General features: G+C 35.2%; 1 protein-coding gene across 1 annotated transcript in view; it reads left to right on the top strand.

The window, feature by feature from the left end:
* The window catches only part of LOC131067552 (recQ-mediated genome instability protein 1), a 185,211-nt gene that overhangs the window by 121,520 nt on the left and 46,235 nt on the right, over positions 1-17,456 (top strand). The window contains exons 6-7 of the mRNA XM_058002622.2: positions 1,861-1,971; positions 2,107-2,235. Coding sequence (XP_057858605.2) covers positions 1,861-1,971; positions 2,107-2,235 — 240 coding nt within the window. The remainder of the gene's footprint in view (positions 1-1,860; positions 1,972-2,106; positions 2,236-17,456) is intronic.

Here is a 17,456-nt window from a genome sequence, read left to right as displayed (position 1 = left end):
TCTCTGTTCAGTAATTCTTACTCTACTCTGATTCTACTTGCTGGCTACTGCTATTTCTAACTCTAATTCTATCTTCTACTTTCTACCCTCAACAAGACAAAATTGCTACAATAACCAGCAAAGTAGACAAAACAACAGAAAGGGGTCCTTGTCGGAGACAGGGTGTGTGTGTGTGCAACACAACAGTCCCCCCATCCCCGCGTCAAGAAACTTGGTGGAACATAGATGAAACTCTTATGTGGAATTGTCAATGATGGCAAGGAGGGTTCCCCTTGTCACCTCTAAAATGAAAATCCAAGAGGGTTTTCATCCTTACCTTCAAAATGGAAATCCAAAAAGGGTTTCATCCTCAAAGGTTTTTGAAATCAACCAAGGCTTGCTGTCCTTGAATGAGTAGGATGAACACAATTCTCAATTCAGAAAGTGAAAGAAGATGCAAAATGAAGCTAGGTACCCTCTTTAAAGATTTTTAAAACGGTCCCACGATTAATAACATCCCCCCAATGTATTTTAAAATGCCTTTTACAATTAAATGTTTAAACATTTTTAATTAAAGGAAATAATATTATAATAATTTGCTGACTAAATATAAAATTATTGGGCCCAACTTAGAATAATACTAAAAATTATTTCCTTTGCTTTACCCTTTAGTGTATAGGAAATGGGAATAAGCTAGAAGTCTTTTCTTTGGTGCTATTTCCAAACAGGGACATGATAGTTGATATGGGCTAATACTAATTTGACCGTATTATGGCAATTAGTAGTTTAAGTTTGACTTTGGTATAGTGACCTGTACCATGTGATGGTAGTGTTTCGATTTTCAAAGTTGTTTTGCATCAGAATCTTTCAAAAAATCCTCTAATTAATATAACATATGTATTTATTTTGGACAAGTGAGCTTTTCATATGTTTCATTCTTATTATTATGATTGCTTATATAGTGTGGGGCACTTGTTGACAACCCCATTTACCAAGAAAAAATATCTAACTATATATCGAGATCTCAACAACAATGATAAAATATAATTCTTACAATCAAAACGTGGGATACATATGGAGTAGTATGGGGTTGATCCATCAGTACTTGATATAATTTAAATTTTATCCTATGAATTTATGCTTTCAATTAGACAAAATCAAACTTACAAAAGCAAATTGCTAAATAAAGAACTGCTATACAAAAATTGGAAAACAAGCTACACAAAAGCAACTGCTTAATATGGAATGTCGTGAATAAAGCTGTCAAGAATGGAACTGCTGCTCTCTATGACTATGCTCTGCTGAAATGCACCTGGGTTTCACATGTGCCGTCCTGGAGGTTATGTTCTGATGTATCATAATCTAACACCAATGTCAGTGAAACAACACATATCTTTCCATATTACCTTTCCTATGATTTATCTAAAGGGATCAACAACAAATGAATCCATAGGTTTTAGTAGCTGCATGTTTTTGGATATTTTTTAAGACTAAGGAGGTTTACTGTACATATTAATACAAAAATTGATGTTTTGGATTCTTCTCATTTCTCTTCCAGATGCAAATTTATTGATTATAATTAACGGTCATGTTCAACTGTGCATCGTTTATATTGTTACAGTGGATGTATTTTATTTCTTTTTTGTTGTCTTGACTTTGAAGCCTTAAAATGACGATGACTTTTATGGCTTTATTGTTGTTTTCAACACAAATAATTTTAAGCATGATTATATATGAATTTGTAGTTGGTAACTGATGAAAGTTGCAAGAATCTGAAGATTCTTTAGAACTAAAATTTGTTTAAAATGGAAGATTTTTTTGCTTGAAGTGATATGACTGTTTTTCCACAAAATTATTAATAATAATGTATGCTTCTTGTAGTGCATTTTGACCGGGGTAAAGGAATTTCAGTTTAAGGAACGTGATAAATTTGAGCTTTTTGTTTACGTTGATGATGGAAGCCTTATTTCAGAGGTTCTAATTGACCATCAGGTGTGTTTGAAGCATTTATAAGATTTGTCATGTTTATTTTCTTTATATTGGTTCAGTTGTGAATAAACATCCTAGTTTGCATAGCTATTGAATTATTGATGTTCTTAGTCTGTTTGCTTTACATGACATGCTTAGGTAGTGAAAAATATAATTGGGCACTCACCAAGAGAGGTCACTGCATTGCTGACAAGTGGTGATCGGCAACGTGTGGAAGCTATAAAGGAGACCATGAAGAGTTTCCAAGTTCTTTTGAGAAAATTTGAGGTAGTTGTTTTGTCATGCAATGTTCTAGGCTTCTACAGTTGCAGTTTTTATGGAAGTCTCATTTTTGTAAGCATGTATTGTCCAATCGCCAATTGCTTTATTGTTTATAAGCTGAGTTGCATATTTAGTTGATGTTTTTTTTTTAGTTTTTGATAGCCAATAGCTAGCAAGGAATCTAAAATGTACTTGCATGCATTTTACTGTGATTTTCAAAATGTTAAGAAGTCTCTTATTCTTCTATTAGCAACTCTTTTGATAAGTATCATTGTTCACATTTAGTGTTATAGACCATCGTACTACTCCTTGTATAATTCCAGCTTCTACTAATTAAAATTTTCCAATGCAAGGTTTATTTCTTTCTTATTAGTGTTGTGGTAATTATGTGGGATATTTCAAACAAGGAAGTAATGCGAATGAAAAAGATGTGGATGTTATCAGGTGGTTGATTTGTTTCATAGATCCTTGTCTTTGATAGGTTTAATAGGATATTTCATAGTTGTTCGGTTTTGTCTCTACACTACTTTTACTGAGACCCAGTTCGAATCAAGTAGCAGCTCCAGATGGTTCGTGTGCTTAAATATCCCTGGGCAGTTCTTGTACTGAAATGGCACCGGGCAGTTCTTGTAATGATACAGCTTGGGATCATCTATTTTTTTTTTAACTAGTGGTCATGTCCATCATGGGTTTGTCTCAGAAAAACTCATAACATACTCAAACTTTAAGGTACTTTGTACCCTGATTAAAACTAAGCTGTACCCTGGGCCAAACCCAAGATGAATCTGGCTGCCTAAAGCAGCCAAAAATGAAAGAAAAGCAAATTTAAATTAAAAGAAATAAAAAACTTAATATGGCAAAACTAAACCCCATTATTGCAAAACTCTGCGAGTACTTGCAAAAATCGTGAGTACTCATGAGCCAGAACGAGTGGCAAGTAACTCGTTAAAAAACTATTTTTTGAGTTTTAAAAAAAACTGTGATTTTTGCATGAAAAACTGCCAAAAACTTGTGAATTTTGCATGAAAAGCTGTCAAAATTTTGCGATGTTTGCGTGAAAACCTATTAAAAACTGACCAAAATTGGTAGATTTTTTATTTCCACCAAACATTAAAAAGTTAATGTGATTTCAAGTATTTTCATGATGCAATTGAGGATCATTGTGGCTACTTAGGGCAAGCCATTGGAAGTGCGATAGTAGAGTTCGTTTTGCCTTTTTCTCCTTGGCCCTTGCATGAATATGGTAAGCCGATCTACAAGCACTAACAATTGTTTTCTTAGTGCTTGCAAATCAGCTTACCATTATATTTTGATAAATAGTAATCATTATTATCAAAGTTGCATGGACATGGATATGGGTACGAATATGGCCAGTTTTCAAGACCTCCCATGTGGATACGGGAGGATTTGACACATTAAACACAGACACAAACATAGACACGCACACACACGCACACACACACGTGCACACGCGCACACACACACACACACACAAAAGAGCATATAAAAAGAATAGTTTTTAATATTATTGTAAAAATAAAATAAAATATTTATATTTAATTAAAAAGATTGATTGATGTTTCAAAATATATTAAATATAATGATATGTTTTAACTTCAAAACTATAAACCAACAAAATATTTAAAAACATAGGGGCATATTCGAGACGCAAATTAGGAATGGCAAAAATGTGTGGGCAAATGTTTCAATTTTTACAAGGCAAATAATGAGCCGCAAGTGTAAGGCAAAGTTGTACGAATTCAAATTTAAAATGCAGGGAAATTTCACAAGTTAAATCAAAATGCAAACATGCGTAGTGTAGTGACAATCCCAGAAACTTAACAGACAACATTGAGATCGATCATAGCTAGGGTTAATGAAGTTGCTGCACCCTTGAAAGACTATGAATGTCGTACGAATCGTTACAGCTAGGGTTTTTTATGAGATTTTTTTTTTGATATCAATTTTTTGTTCACAATTTTAGAATTTTACAGTATTCAAGTTCAGATACAGGGCAATTTTTTTGGACATCCGAACCCGGACGAATTAGGCATGACTAAAAATGGATGTATTTTTGGGTACGTGCCGATATAGTATTCACACCGTATCTACATCATACCATACTGTATCAAGTATGGCGATATGCGTACCAGGGCAGGGAGGGTAGCATATCCGGTAACTTTGATTGTTATTCTTTTTACTAGATTCATGGCTATACTTTGCTTGTGGTAGATTGATGGTTGATATTCGTTGGAAAGATGAACAACAACTTTTTTCATTTGACATTTATTTTGATATTCTGCATTTGATTGTTGATATTCTTTGGAAGGATGAATGTCAATATTTCTCATTTGACATTGATTACGATACTTTGCATTTGATGGTTGATATTTGTTGGAAACTTGGAAGGATGAATGAACAACAATATTTCTCACGTGACATTTACTATGATACTCTACATTTGATGGTTGATATTCATTGGAAGGATGAAATGCTAAATTTCTCATATGACATTTATTAGATTTTAGGACAATAGCATAGACCATTATTCCATTCGATTGGAGTATTGTTTTTTTCAATTGGCAGGTTGCATGGAAGTTTTTTATTGTGGTAGATTCCTATTCCATGCAACCTGCCAATTGAAAAATATAATACAAATTGAATGACTGAAAAATCCATAATCTACTAAATCCTTATAAGGAGAAGGGAGTAACATCAGCAAATCACTGAATTGTGCGTAACTCCATACCTAAGCCATTGAGACCTATGAAGGGGGATAAGGAAGAGAAGGGCTTGAAGGCCCTTTAGTAGAGGAGATTGGCAAATTATTTTGTGATTACCAAGGAGAATTAGAGGATTTTGGGAATATGGTGTCTTTTGTTAGCTACCTGGACATACTTGGGAAGAGAATCTCTTATGGAAGGATCCCCAATGGCAGTAGAAATAGTGAAAAGAAGCACTGCAACAAAAAAATAGTAAGCTGAATGCTGTTACCTTTGATGACAGTAGAAGTCCTTTATGCAACCTCAGTTGCAAAAACTACAGACTTACTTCACTCTCAGCCCTTTAGAGGAGGAGAATCTATTCAATTCACTACCATGCACGTGTTGCTTATGATTGGTGGCAGGATGGATTGATCACTCAAGGGAATAGCCTTGCGCAGACCTTCGATGACCTTAGTCCAAGGATACTAGATCACTTTGAGTAGAAAGATGAAGATGAATATTTTAGGGAGTCATAAGAATCCAACTACACTAAGTGGAGTCTTATGTTGTCGAGTTTCAGCGAGTTGCAATCATGGTGCTTGATATATCTGAGAAGAGAGTCACTTTTCATGGTGCTTGATATCTTTGAGAAGAGAGTCACTTTTCCTGGTGCTTGATATTTGTCGAGAGCTTGCTTAAATCCCTCATATAAGATTTTGTTCTTGCCATCTTACAAGAAGCAATGACAAGAGCTCTAGCGCTTGAACCATTGGTGTGTAAGAGCAAATCTCTTTTCCAACCAGTCCCCACCCCTGTGCAACATAAGGGAAATTTATAGACAGGAGATTAAATCTGCACCCACAAAATATTACATCGCCATCCCTTGTAACAAGGAAGGCTGATGACTATACAAGGAATGAGCTCAAAGGAAGAAGATTTATTTTTCCCTACAATGAACCATGGGAAAATAGCTATAAATTCTCAAGCAAGGGTCAAGTCCATTACATTGAGGTCATGTCAAAGGATGGCTTAGACTTTGAAGAACTAGAACCTCAACTACTTGTAGGCAAGCATGAACATGAAAATAGGGTGGAGACACAAATGAAGGCACACTTGTAGCTCTTTCAAGAGCACCCAAATATCACCCTTTCAGAGTTAGAGGAGTGATATTCAGGAAGTGAATAGTAGTGCTGATTGATAGTAGGGCCACCCACAATTTCAATGATGAAGGCTTGATGGTTAAAAGAGAGTTAAAGATGAGAATTGGCTTCAATGTCATTGTTGCCAATAAATTTACCATCACTTGCACCAAAATAATCAGATAACTCAACATAACCGTGGGAGATTACATGGTGTGCAATGATTTGTATTTTGTAGGTTTAAGGGAGATAAACATGATGTTGGTTGTGCAATGGCTGCATTTCCTTGGTGAGTTTTTGTAGAATTACTAGTCCATAGAACTCAAGTACAAATCTGAAGGGAAAGATCTAATACTCAGAAATATTAGATGGAATGCCCTAGGTAGTGACCTCCCAATAGAATATAGAAGGTCTTCACAAAGGGACAAGTACCCTGGGTAGCAAGTTGCTTAGTAATACACACAAATGGAACATGCCTACCATTTTTGATGTCCAAAATATGTTGTATACGCTTAGAAAGGTGTTTACTGATGTCCCCATCTTTAACCTTATAATAAGAAGCAATAAAACACTTATGTGATCAAGGGTGGCAACCTTGAAATACCTTCAACTAGTTAGTAGTTAGGAAATGACAATTTGTACATAGTATTTAAGAAGTTCAAGTAGGTAGCTTTGCATATTATATCAATAAAGACTGAAGCATGAAGACCTTATTGGGGAAAATCATCTTATTCATAAGACTTCATGATTTTCCTATCAAGCATCCAAGTAAAGAATAGAGAATAAGTGTAGTAGTGAAGACAAGAAATTTGATATGCTATCCACTCATTCTCATAATCAAGTACTGGAGACTTTAAGAGCATACAACATACTGAGCCACATGATGTCAAGTATGATGCATACTAAAGTTGTGATCAAAATATTGATGCTACACAGAAACTCATGAAGATCTCTTATGCATCGATCATATATAAATCCATATCAGCATCACCTCTATAACATGTCATATAGAGGAAAGACAGTGAAGATAATGAGTAACATAGTTCAGGCATCATCGATTAATTGTCATTACTGTGTAATGATTCCATGGAAGATAGTCAAGCATCATTAAGAGATTCAACAGACAGTCAGCAAGCATATCTGATTATGATCAAGAGCTCAACACTTATCGCTGGATAAGGAGGGTTCGATAATCCATATCAAAAGAGGGAGTTCGAGTATATGACCAGTTAGCCAAACAAATATCGATTAAGGCATTAACAAACCCGATCAGCAACTAACCATTCCATTGGTTATTCATACAATGATTATATTAATCATAAAGCAGCCCCGATCAACAATTGATTAATTAATCCGTAAACAAGGAACAGCCACTAAGAATTGCATCAATAAATAACAAATATTTATGGAAGGATGGGATTTATATAACGAACCAAACTGATTATATTGTGAAGAGATACGATTAGGAAGAGCTATGTCTCTTAAACATTCAAAGGATTCAACCCATCAATCTTGCAAGATATATAATGGGAATCATCCATTATTGGATCTGCTTGACTGAGCATCTGCCTTTGGCATTAAATCAGTTTGCATACTTCAAGTGAGAAATCAGAAACAACACCACTGTATTTGCATTTTGCATATTTCCAAAGACCAATCAGATACAGCACCATAGCATCATTTCTATCATCAAATTAGAAGGAGGCTCATAGCATATCTCAGATCGATACATCAGAAAGAGAAGAGATCTCTCTGAATTGCAGATTGGATCATCTTACCATTGGATAATTCCCAAGGTTATATCAGAGACAGCAGATATATTACATCCAGTCAATCAAGTTACTATTTGCAGATTACATAATACTTGTGTTATCATATATTGAGTATATGCTTCAGAATTGATATACTGTCATTCTATTAAATATTTATTATCAGCATTCATAAGGATTTTGTGTTTTTGACAAGAGAAGTCTCTTGCAATTGATTTTTGAGTTAATCGTCCCAAATTCTTAAGAACTAACATAAGGGGACATTCAAAGTGGTATCAGAGCTAATGAACCTGCTAGACTGTGGGAAAACATTTCAGATGAGCAGGAAATGAGGACAATTCAAGGGTTGGTACAAACTCAAATCCATCCATGGCACAGTGTAGAAACACTCAAGAGAGACTGACTAAATTGTTGAGCATGCTAACACAACTAAACAATAATGGCAACAAAGGAGGCAACAGAATTCAATTCATCAACATTCAAACTCCAACTAGACATATGTCTACAACAAGTTCAAGGCCAATAGCAACAACATTCTCATCTAAAAAGAAGACTGAGAAGGCAATGAACCCACGATTGATCTAAAAGATCAATTTCGACAAGATTGGATTAGGGGAGGATTACAAAATGATATGCCTCTAAGAAACTACGTAGATCTGAGGTAGAAGTATTTGCCTAAAAGAGATAGAGATCATCACCTTGACCCAAGGAGAAGAAGTGGAAAGCTTGAACACTTAAATGAACAAAGGATAAATGATTGTGTTCCAAAAATTGCATCAAGAGTTCCACGCATACACTCACAATAAATGTCCTTAGAAGCTTCCAGGGTTGTTTCACCAAAGGGAGAAAGTACAAAGTGTTTGACAGCTGCAAATCATAAAACCTTAGAAAAGGTTAATCCGATAAAAAATCATCAAGCACTACAAGAAAATCTAAATATAGTCGCCAAACTTGTCAAGGAGCCAAAGATACAAGGAGAGGAAATAATTTTCAACACTTCTAAAGAAATAGAAGCAGTTGATTTTTCATGTGTTTCTTCAATCACAACTGAACTAAGCACATGGATTCATAAAAAAATTGTAAGATTAATCATACACCATCCCAAGGATCATGCATTGAAGATGCCATGGTAGGGATTGAATCTAAGGATCATGATTTAGACCTTGCAGAGTTTCTTAGTGATGAGGACGTCACTGAAGATTCCCTTTCACCTCTTGAAGAGCACATGACAGTCCCTAACAAACCAATGATCGAGGATGAGAAGAGTAATATTTCTAATAGCAGTGATCCAGAAATTACATCATGTGTCTAATCTGATCACCTTGAGGAAGATAAACAAAGAAATGTGAAGGTATGGAGAGATAAGATACCAAAGATAGTGAACAAGGATAAGTTGAAGTAGATAAAACATATGACAAACCACTTTTTGAATTGAATGAAGAAGCTTTTTTGGATTTATATAAAATTAAAGATGAACACAAAGTTTGGAACCCTGCAACCAAGATGACCTATGAAAAGTATAGTAAAATTGCTCTTATAGTGTTAAGACTTGAGGCTTTTGGAAGAAAATCTTCTAAAGAGCGTGTGTAGCATGGGATTATTCTACCTCTTGGCAGTTTTCAGAAGACTACTCAACAAGGCTATGTTTTGCATAGATGGTGCTACCAAGTTTGGGATCCGAGAACCATGATTCTAAAATGCTTGTGGGCAAGCATCTCCAAGAAGGGGAGAATGTGATGTCCCCATATTTAACCTTATAATAAGAAGCAATAAAACACTAATGTGATCAAGGGTGGCAGCCTTGAAACACCTTCAACTAGTTAGTAACTAGGCAATAACAATTTTTACATAGTATTTAAGAAGTTCCAGTAGGTAACTTTGCATATTATATCAATAAAGCCTGAAGCAGGAAGAGCTTATTGGGGAAAATGGTATTATTCATAGGACTTCATGATTTTCCTATCAAGCATCCAAGTAATGCATAGAGAATAAGATGTATTAGCGAAGACAAGAAATTTGATATACTATCTGTTGTAAATGTTGTCATTGATGTCAAAGAAGTGAAGACAATAGTCTTTGATGTCAAAGGCGTTAAGAGACAATTGAATGATGAAGATTGATATATTTGTTGAGTTGTTGATCAGCACTATAATGAGAAATTAATTTTCCTATTTATGATGTTGAAGATTGGAATTGTATTAGACATCTCCACAATACATAAAGGCAACTTACTATCGCTGATATCATTAATCAGTATTGACAGCAGAGATTAATCAGTAAGAGATATGGACAACAACCCGAGTTATACAAGAGGTTGATGTATGCAAACAGAGATCATCATTTGTGCTGCTACTTGTACACAAAATGCTCTTGGACAGAGGAAGACACATTAAACATTGCAATCTTATCAAATATAGACGCAGTTATGGAGCAAATCGAATTAAGGAAGACAGTGATTAAAGTAATCTCTATATGATACTTTGGTCAGTAGTTAATCCTATTAACTATATACAGCAAACAGTAAACAGCATTGAGGACAGGATGCGATTCATATTAATCAAATATGCTATGCAAGACATCGACTAAAAAGTATGAAGACACACCAACATGTGTTAAGGAAGCGATTCAATCCTTATGATTATATGATCAGAGATCTTGGTAAAGACAGAAGGTCAGAGAATAAGACAAAACGTGGGACCCAGCAAGTGAATAAGACAAAAAATTAATATTGGCATATGATCATTAAAAGTCTTAAGGTATTGTAGCACTATACAAATCAATGACGGCAAGGGTAGTAATAAGGCAAAAAAAGATATAAATCAGTCAAATATTCTCAAAGGTGGCAGCTATATATAAGACAAGATTTGTAGGGCCCACTTGCTTATTCCCCACTAAAAGGCAAAATAATCCCACATATAAAGCAGTGGTTAATTCATTCAGTCTGAAATAAAGGTGAATACGTGGCAAATATCAAATAAACATTATAAATTATCAGAAGAAGCACACTTGTTGTGATGGCAGCGATCTATTGAAGACAAAATGAAATGAAAATATAGTGGCCAAAGAATTCAATAGTATAAGTAGTCGATATGGTGAAAATGGAAACATTACGCAGCATGGCAAAGTGTATACACAGCAAATAGAGTGATTATGAAATAATTGAAGATGTGGTTCGTATTAAGACAGAGGGCATGTCACAAAACAATACATTGGAGAGTTAATAATACAGTTGTTATAGCAGCCACATGTTACGTATTACATGACAGAACGTAAGGCAAGGATGTGATTTGATTATTTCAAATCAATTATGTGTTAAAGATCATATCTTAATGAAATGATACGATATGACAAAGAGTTTTACGAAGTCGATTATAATATGATTCGTGTAATAAAAGTCAACTACAAATATAAACGAATCTGATAAATATATGATGAAAGGGTGAGATTGATAATAAATGGCTAATATGAGAAGTTTCAATTAATTTGTGACATCTCCAAAAAGGAGCAATAAGAGCTGTCCATGTTAAAACGGTTTCTAAGAAAAGTGACTCTTCATTGTGAAAATCACGTCTTGTAAAATTTAAAATCAAGGGACACATCCCTTTGTGAAGGGGCATAACAAAAGATATATATGCCATATTAAATCAGTGTTGAAGTTAGAGTAGAGTATCGAAAAAAAAGAAGATCCTTGAGCTGTAAGTGCGTTGAGTGTTGAGTAAAATTATGAGAATATAAAATCAGAAAAAGGAAGTTGTGTGGAGTATGGAGTGAATAAAGAAATGTGAAAAAAAAAGGAAAAGAGAGTAGTAGTGGAAAGTACGTAAGGAATAGATATTTTAATATCTATTCAGATCTGCAATTGAAGGATTTAAAGAAGATTACTAAAGGAGTTCGGATGCAGATATAAGAGAAGGTAAAGAGCAGACCTGTGGACAAAAACTGAAGGAATTATTATCAGATTTATGAGGAGATTATAGCACAGATTTAAATTAAATTAATGTGCAGATATATATATATCAGAATTATTGTCTGATCTGAAAGAGATGTGAGAGCAGAATTGTAGCAGATTTGAGGAAGATATTATAGCAGATTTATATGAGTTTAGTGAAGATATTGTAATCAGTTGTGTAACAGATTTGTTGGTCATCATAGCAGTCTGAAGAAAGAAATTAAGTGTCCATCATCAGTTGAGAGAGCAACATTGTTAAGGTGGAAATTCATGTTTATATCAAGTGAGTTGGTGCTCACTAATTCAAATTAGGAATTTAGTGCTTCCAGTGGGTTGGTGCTCACAAAATCAGGTTGGGGAGTTGGTGCTTCCAGTGGGTTGGTGCTCATGCAATCAGATTGGGGAGTTGGTGCTCACAAACAGAGTTAGGGGTTGGTGCCTACAAATATTGTAAAAGAAGAAATATATAAAAGCATTGATTTACTGTGGTTTTCTCCCGTAAGGGTTTCCACGTATATATCTTGTGTTCTACTTGTGTTCATATTAGTTAAATCACATATGAATGTTGATATGCAATGAATATGTTAATGAGGTAAGTTATATAAGTTTAAATTGGTAAAAGATTGTTGTTATACTGATTCACCGCCCCCCCCTTCCCACATTATATCCGTGTGCTCTTCACTATCCACTCATTCTCATAATCAAGGAATGAAGACTTTAAGAGCATGCAACATACTGAGCCGCATGATGTCAAGTATGATACATACTGAAGTTGTGATCAAAATATTGATGCTACACAAAAACTCATGAAGATCTCTTATGCATCGATCATATATAAATCCGTATCGGCATCACCTCTATAACATTTGTCATACAAAGGAAAGACAATTAAGATAATGAGTAACATAGTCCAACCATCATCGATTATTGTCATCGCTGTGTAATGATTCCATCGAAGATAGTCAAGCATCATATATAGATTCGATAAGAAAATAACAGTCAGCAAGCATATCTGTTTATGATCAAGAGCTCAACTCTTATTGCTGGATAAGGAGGGTTCGATAATCCATTTCAAAACAGGGAGTTTGAGTATATGAACTTTTGGCCAAACAAATATCAATTAAGGCGTTATCAAACCCAATCAGCAACTAACCATTCCATTAGTTAGTTATTCAAACAATGATTATATTAATCATAAAGCAGCTCCGATCAACAAGTGATTAATTAATCCTTAAACAAGAAATGGCGACTAAGAATTGCATCAATAAATAACTAAGATACCGGTTCTTCCCCTTTTGGCCTAGGTTCGGGTTCTGGTTCTTGCCCGGTTCTAGTTCTCCCCGGGTCCTCCTTGGGTTCCTCCCGGGTCCTTCCCAGGTGGCCGGGTTCCCTATGGGTCTTTCGTCGCAGGACCCACAGGGAACCCGGTCCTTACCCACAGGGAACCCGGCCACCTGGGAAGGACCCGGGTGGAACCTAGGTCGAACCCAGGCCTGGGGTTTCCCAAAAACAGGGCCCACGGGTCAAAAAAACAATAAAAAACAAAAAAAAAAGACTTTTTAAAATAGTTTTTTTATAATAAAACTCTAATTCACCCCTTTATGACTTTTTAAAAAAGACTTGAAACTTGAATATTATTTTTTTTGCAAATTATGAATATGATATTAGACTTTAGTTATTAGTTTATTGATTACATTTGCGATATATGAATATTTATTGGCATTGGCAATTATGGATTTATGATTTATGTTTTATCATTTATGTATGGAAAGTTACATTGTATATTTTATTTTTGTATGGATTGTATATATTGAACATATATATAATATATGGGTATATATATATAATTAAAATATATATATATGTACGGACGGACCCGTACCCAAGTTTTTTTTTTTTGCCGAATCCGTGAATCCGTACCCGAATCCGAACCCGAACCCGTAACTTAGATAAATAACAAATATTGTTGGAAGGATGCGATTTATATAAACAAACTGAACTGATTATATTATGAAGATATGCGAGAAGAGATATGTCTCTTAAACATTCAAAGGATGCAACACATTGATCTTGCAAGATATATAATGGGAATCGATCCCACCCTCTATGGAATCATCAGATTTTGACTTTTATTTCTATTTGTATCCATTATTGGATCTGCTCGATTGAGCATCTGCCTTTGGCATTAAATTAGGTTGTATACTTCAAGTGAGAAATCAGAAACAGCACCACCGTATTTGCATATTTCCAAAGACCAGTCAGACACAGCAACATAGCATCATTGTTATCATCAAATTAGGAGGCTCATAGCATATCTCACATCGATACATGAGGATTAGTTTGTATTGCAGATTGGATCATCTTACCATTGCATAATTCCAAAGGTTATATCAGAGACAGCAGATATATTACATACAATCAATCAAGTTACTATTTGCAGATTATATAATACCTGGGTATCATATATTGAGTATATGTTTCAGAATTGATATACTATCATTCTATTAAATATTTATTATCAGCATTCATAAAGATTTTGTGTTTTTGACAAGAAGTCTCTTGCAATTGATTTTTGAGTTAATTGTCCCAAATTCTTAAGAACTCACATAAGGGGCCTGTTGATGTGTTTTTTTAGGCACCTCTAACACAAAATAAAATACCAAGGTATTTTATCCTCTCTTGAACAAAGTCTTCCCAAATGCTAAACTATGTGATCAATTGGAAGAATCCAAGGTTCCGAAATGTCAGGTCTTGACTTGTAGATAAGCTCAATGGTTTGATGTGATATTGCTGGAATCACAAGGGGACTTACGTTGTACATGAATGCTTAAATGTTTGAATGTTACTGAAACTTGAGACTAACCCATCTAACAAAGAAAGAACAAAAGGAAAGGGTTTAGAGAGTCTAATCTAATCCTAGGAACGTAGGATGTAGTGAATGACTTGGTGAGACTCTACTAGACTTTGCTTTGACATCAACGAACAACTCAACAGAGCTAGTGCAATCTTCTAAAGTAAATGTATGATGTTCAAATTACCACCAACAACATAGACACCATCAAGGCAATGCATATCAATGTGTGAATAGCAATTGAAGTTAAGCTTGAATAAGGTTTCCAGTTGACCACGCAAGGCAAGTTTACAATCAGCAAACCACTAGTAGTATGGATATGCGAAGTTCACCATTAAGCACCCACTAAATCTTCCATTGAATTAATCAACATAATTGCAAATGAGAAGTAGAAACAATGCAACTTGTTGAAATAACACATCTCACCATATCTTCAATGAAAAGAGTATATTCATTTACAAGTCTTAGCAACAATTTCTTCTTCTCCTACTCTACTCTACTCTAACTTCTAATTCCCAATTGCCTTACAAGTATTCTTTTATTCTTCTAACATTAACCTTTACAAATAAGAGCACTGAGCCTTATATAGAGGTCTCATTATAATGAATGGCTCAAATTGACTTGCAATCAATGGGCAATATTACAAGATATAACCCTAATTAGGGTTTGTTACAACCACCATTACATTGGCCGGCCAATGAGAGATGAGGAAAGATAACATAAATAATATTTGATGTAGTGCCACGTGTCACTTGTTCCATCCTTGAATGAATGCTAGCTTGGTACTCTTTGATTGAACGAATGGTGATTGGAATGCCACCTCAGCTTGCCTTGTAGACTTAATCAATTTGCCTTGAACATTCTTCATTATGTTTGGAATTCCTTGTGATACTTTGCATTTTATCCTTATGTTAAGGAATTCGTCGAACTATTTCCTCCTTAACATTCCTTGACTTTGAGATCCTTTGATGAAGTTCCTACTTCACAATGTGGAATCCCCTGTGCTTATGTCTTGGATTTGTCTTTGCCTCACTTGTTCACCATCATGGTGAAGTTTTCTTCATGTTTGAGCTAGTCCTCATCTTTTCTTTTTTGAAATCCTTGTCTTCAAATCCTCTTGGAGCTGATCCTTCATCATTTGTTGCTTTGAAGTGTTAAGCCCTTGGTATCCCTGCAAGCTACTTTCTCTTTCACTTCAAGCCTTGATCATCATGCTTCCCTTCCTTGTAGCAGACCTGCAAAACAAACAAATATTGAATCAAACACCTATGAAATGAATGAGAGAACCATCAATCTTTCACCACATCAGAATGGGAACTCGATTCCCTTAGGGACTCATGAATCCTAAATTCCTTTTGATCTTTAATGGCTTTGAACCCTTACAGGAAAATCGAATCCTATGGGGACCAATTTCATGCTCAACTAAGTCTTCATCAGTGGGAATTCATTGGTCATAGGGACTACTTTGTCATTGATCCCTACTTAAACTAATTTGTCCTTTGGTGGAGAATCGATGGGTATAGGGACAAAGCACCTTGCACATTCCCTTTCAATCCCTTTGCAAACTTAGTCCCCAAGTGGAGAATCAACTTCCATAGGGACTATTTAGTCCTTATCCTTGTTGCAACTCCTCATTGATCCTTGAGTGGAAAATAGAACCTTATATGGACTTTGTTCGCAACCTTTGTCCCAGCTTGTGATAGATAATTTGAACAAATAATTTTCCAGAATTAACTTAAGTTCTGATTTCAATTGATTTTCAAACTTATCAGCTTAAAATCAGAAAATTGAAGGTATGAAACATAATTCTGAAAAATGCAAATGATTGGATCAAAATCTTTAAATTTCACCTTGAGGAAACCCGATTTTCAGACTTAGGAAAGGTCTGATTTCAATGTGTAAGTCTGAAAATGCCCTTTCAAACTCAGAAAATGGATGATATTGCAACCCAGTTCACTGTCTCAGATATGATTGCTGAGTATAAAAGTCTGAAACAGCTCTGAAAATCGTATTATATCAGCTGGAAATCATCCCTTCCATGGTGCAATTGATATGGTTCATGCAATTTGTGTTTGTTATGGCTGGAAGTGATACATTTTTGCCTTGAACAATGGCTGGTAATGGTGGTCTCAGCCAGCAATGGCACCTTCTTTGGTGCTACAAAATACTTCCAATGGAGGCACAATACCCCCTTTAATGGTGGCGCAATCTCTCTCAATACCCTAGGCGATCTCAACCTCCCTCTCCTCCAGCTCACTTGGAGTCTAATTAGCCACTTAATGATATTATAATGCTTGCTGGCCTGGGTTCTTATTCAACATTTCACCTTTAACTTTCACCACACAGCGAATGTGGGATAAAAAACATGTTAACCCAGCTAGGTGGAAAATCGATGGCCATTGGGGCTTTATTTTTCATCATAAATTCACTTTTCCTTGCATACTTCTAGTCGAGTGGAAATCCTCTAGTCAACGGAACTGATTGTCCTTAATAATCTCATGTTGTTTTTGATGTCCAGCCCCTAGGTGGAAAATCGACCCTCATCTGGACACTTAAACTTGTTCAAATCCTTGCATGTTTATTTATTCTTACCTGATTTTGTTCCACTCCACAATGAATGTGGGATAAATATTATAAAATACCAGCCTGGTGGAAAAACATGGCTCATCGGGACTAATGTATTTTTTCCTTGTAAGCTCTCCTTTTGAGTGGAGATTCAAACCTCATCAGGGCACTTGTTCCCACCACTTGTCCCTAACATTGGATAGGTAACTTGATGCTCAAAATGAAGGTGGAAAAATGATCTCCATTGGG

This window comes from Cryptomeria japonica, chromosome 10 (assembly GCF_030272615.1).
Source record: "Cryptomeria japonica chromosome 10, Sugi_1.0, whole genome shotgun sequence".
Classification (NCBI taxonomy): domain Eukaryota; kingdom Viridiplantae; phylum Streptophyta; class Pinopsida; order Cupressales; family Cupressaceae; genus Cryptomeria; species Cryptomeria japonica.
This window is presented reverse-complemented; position numbering and strand designations above follow the sequence as displayed.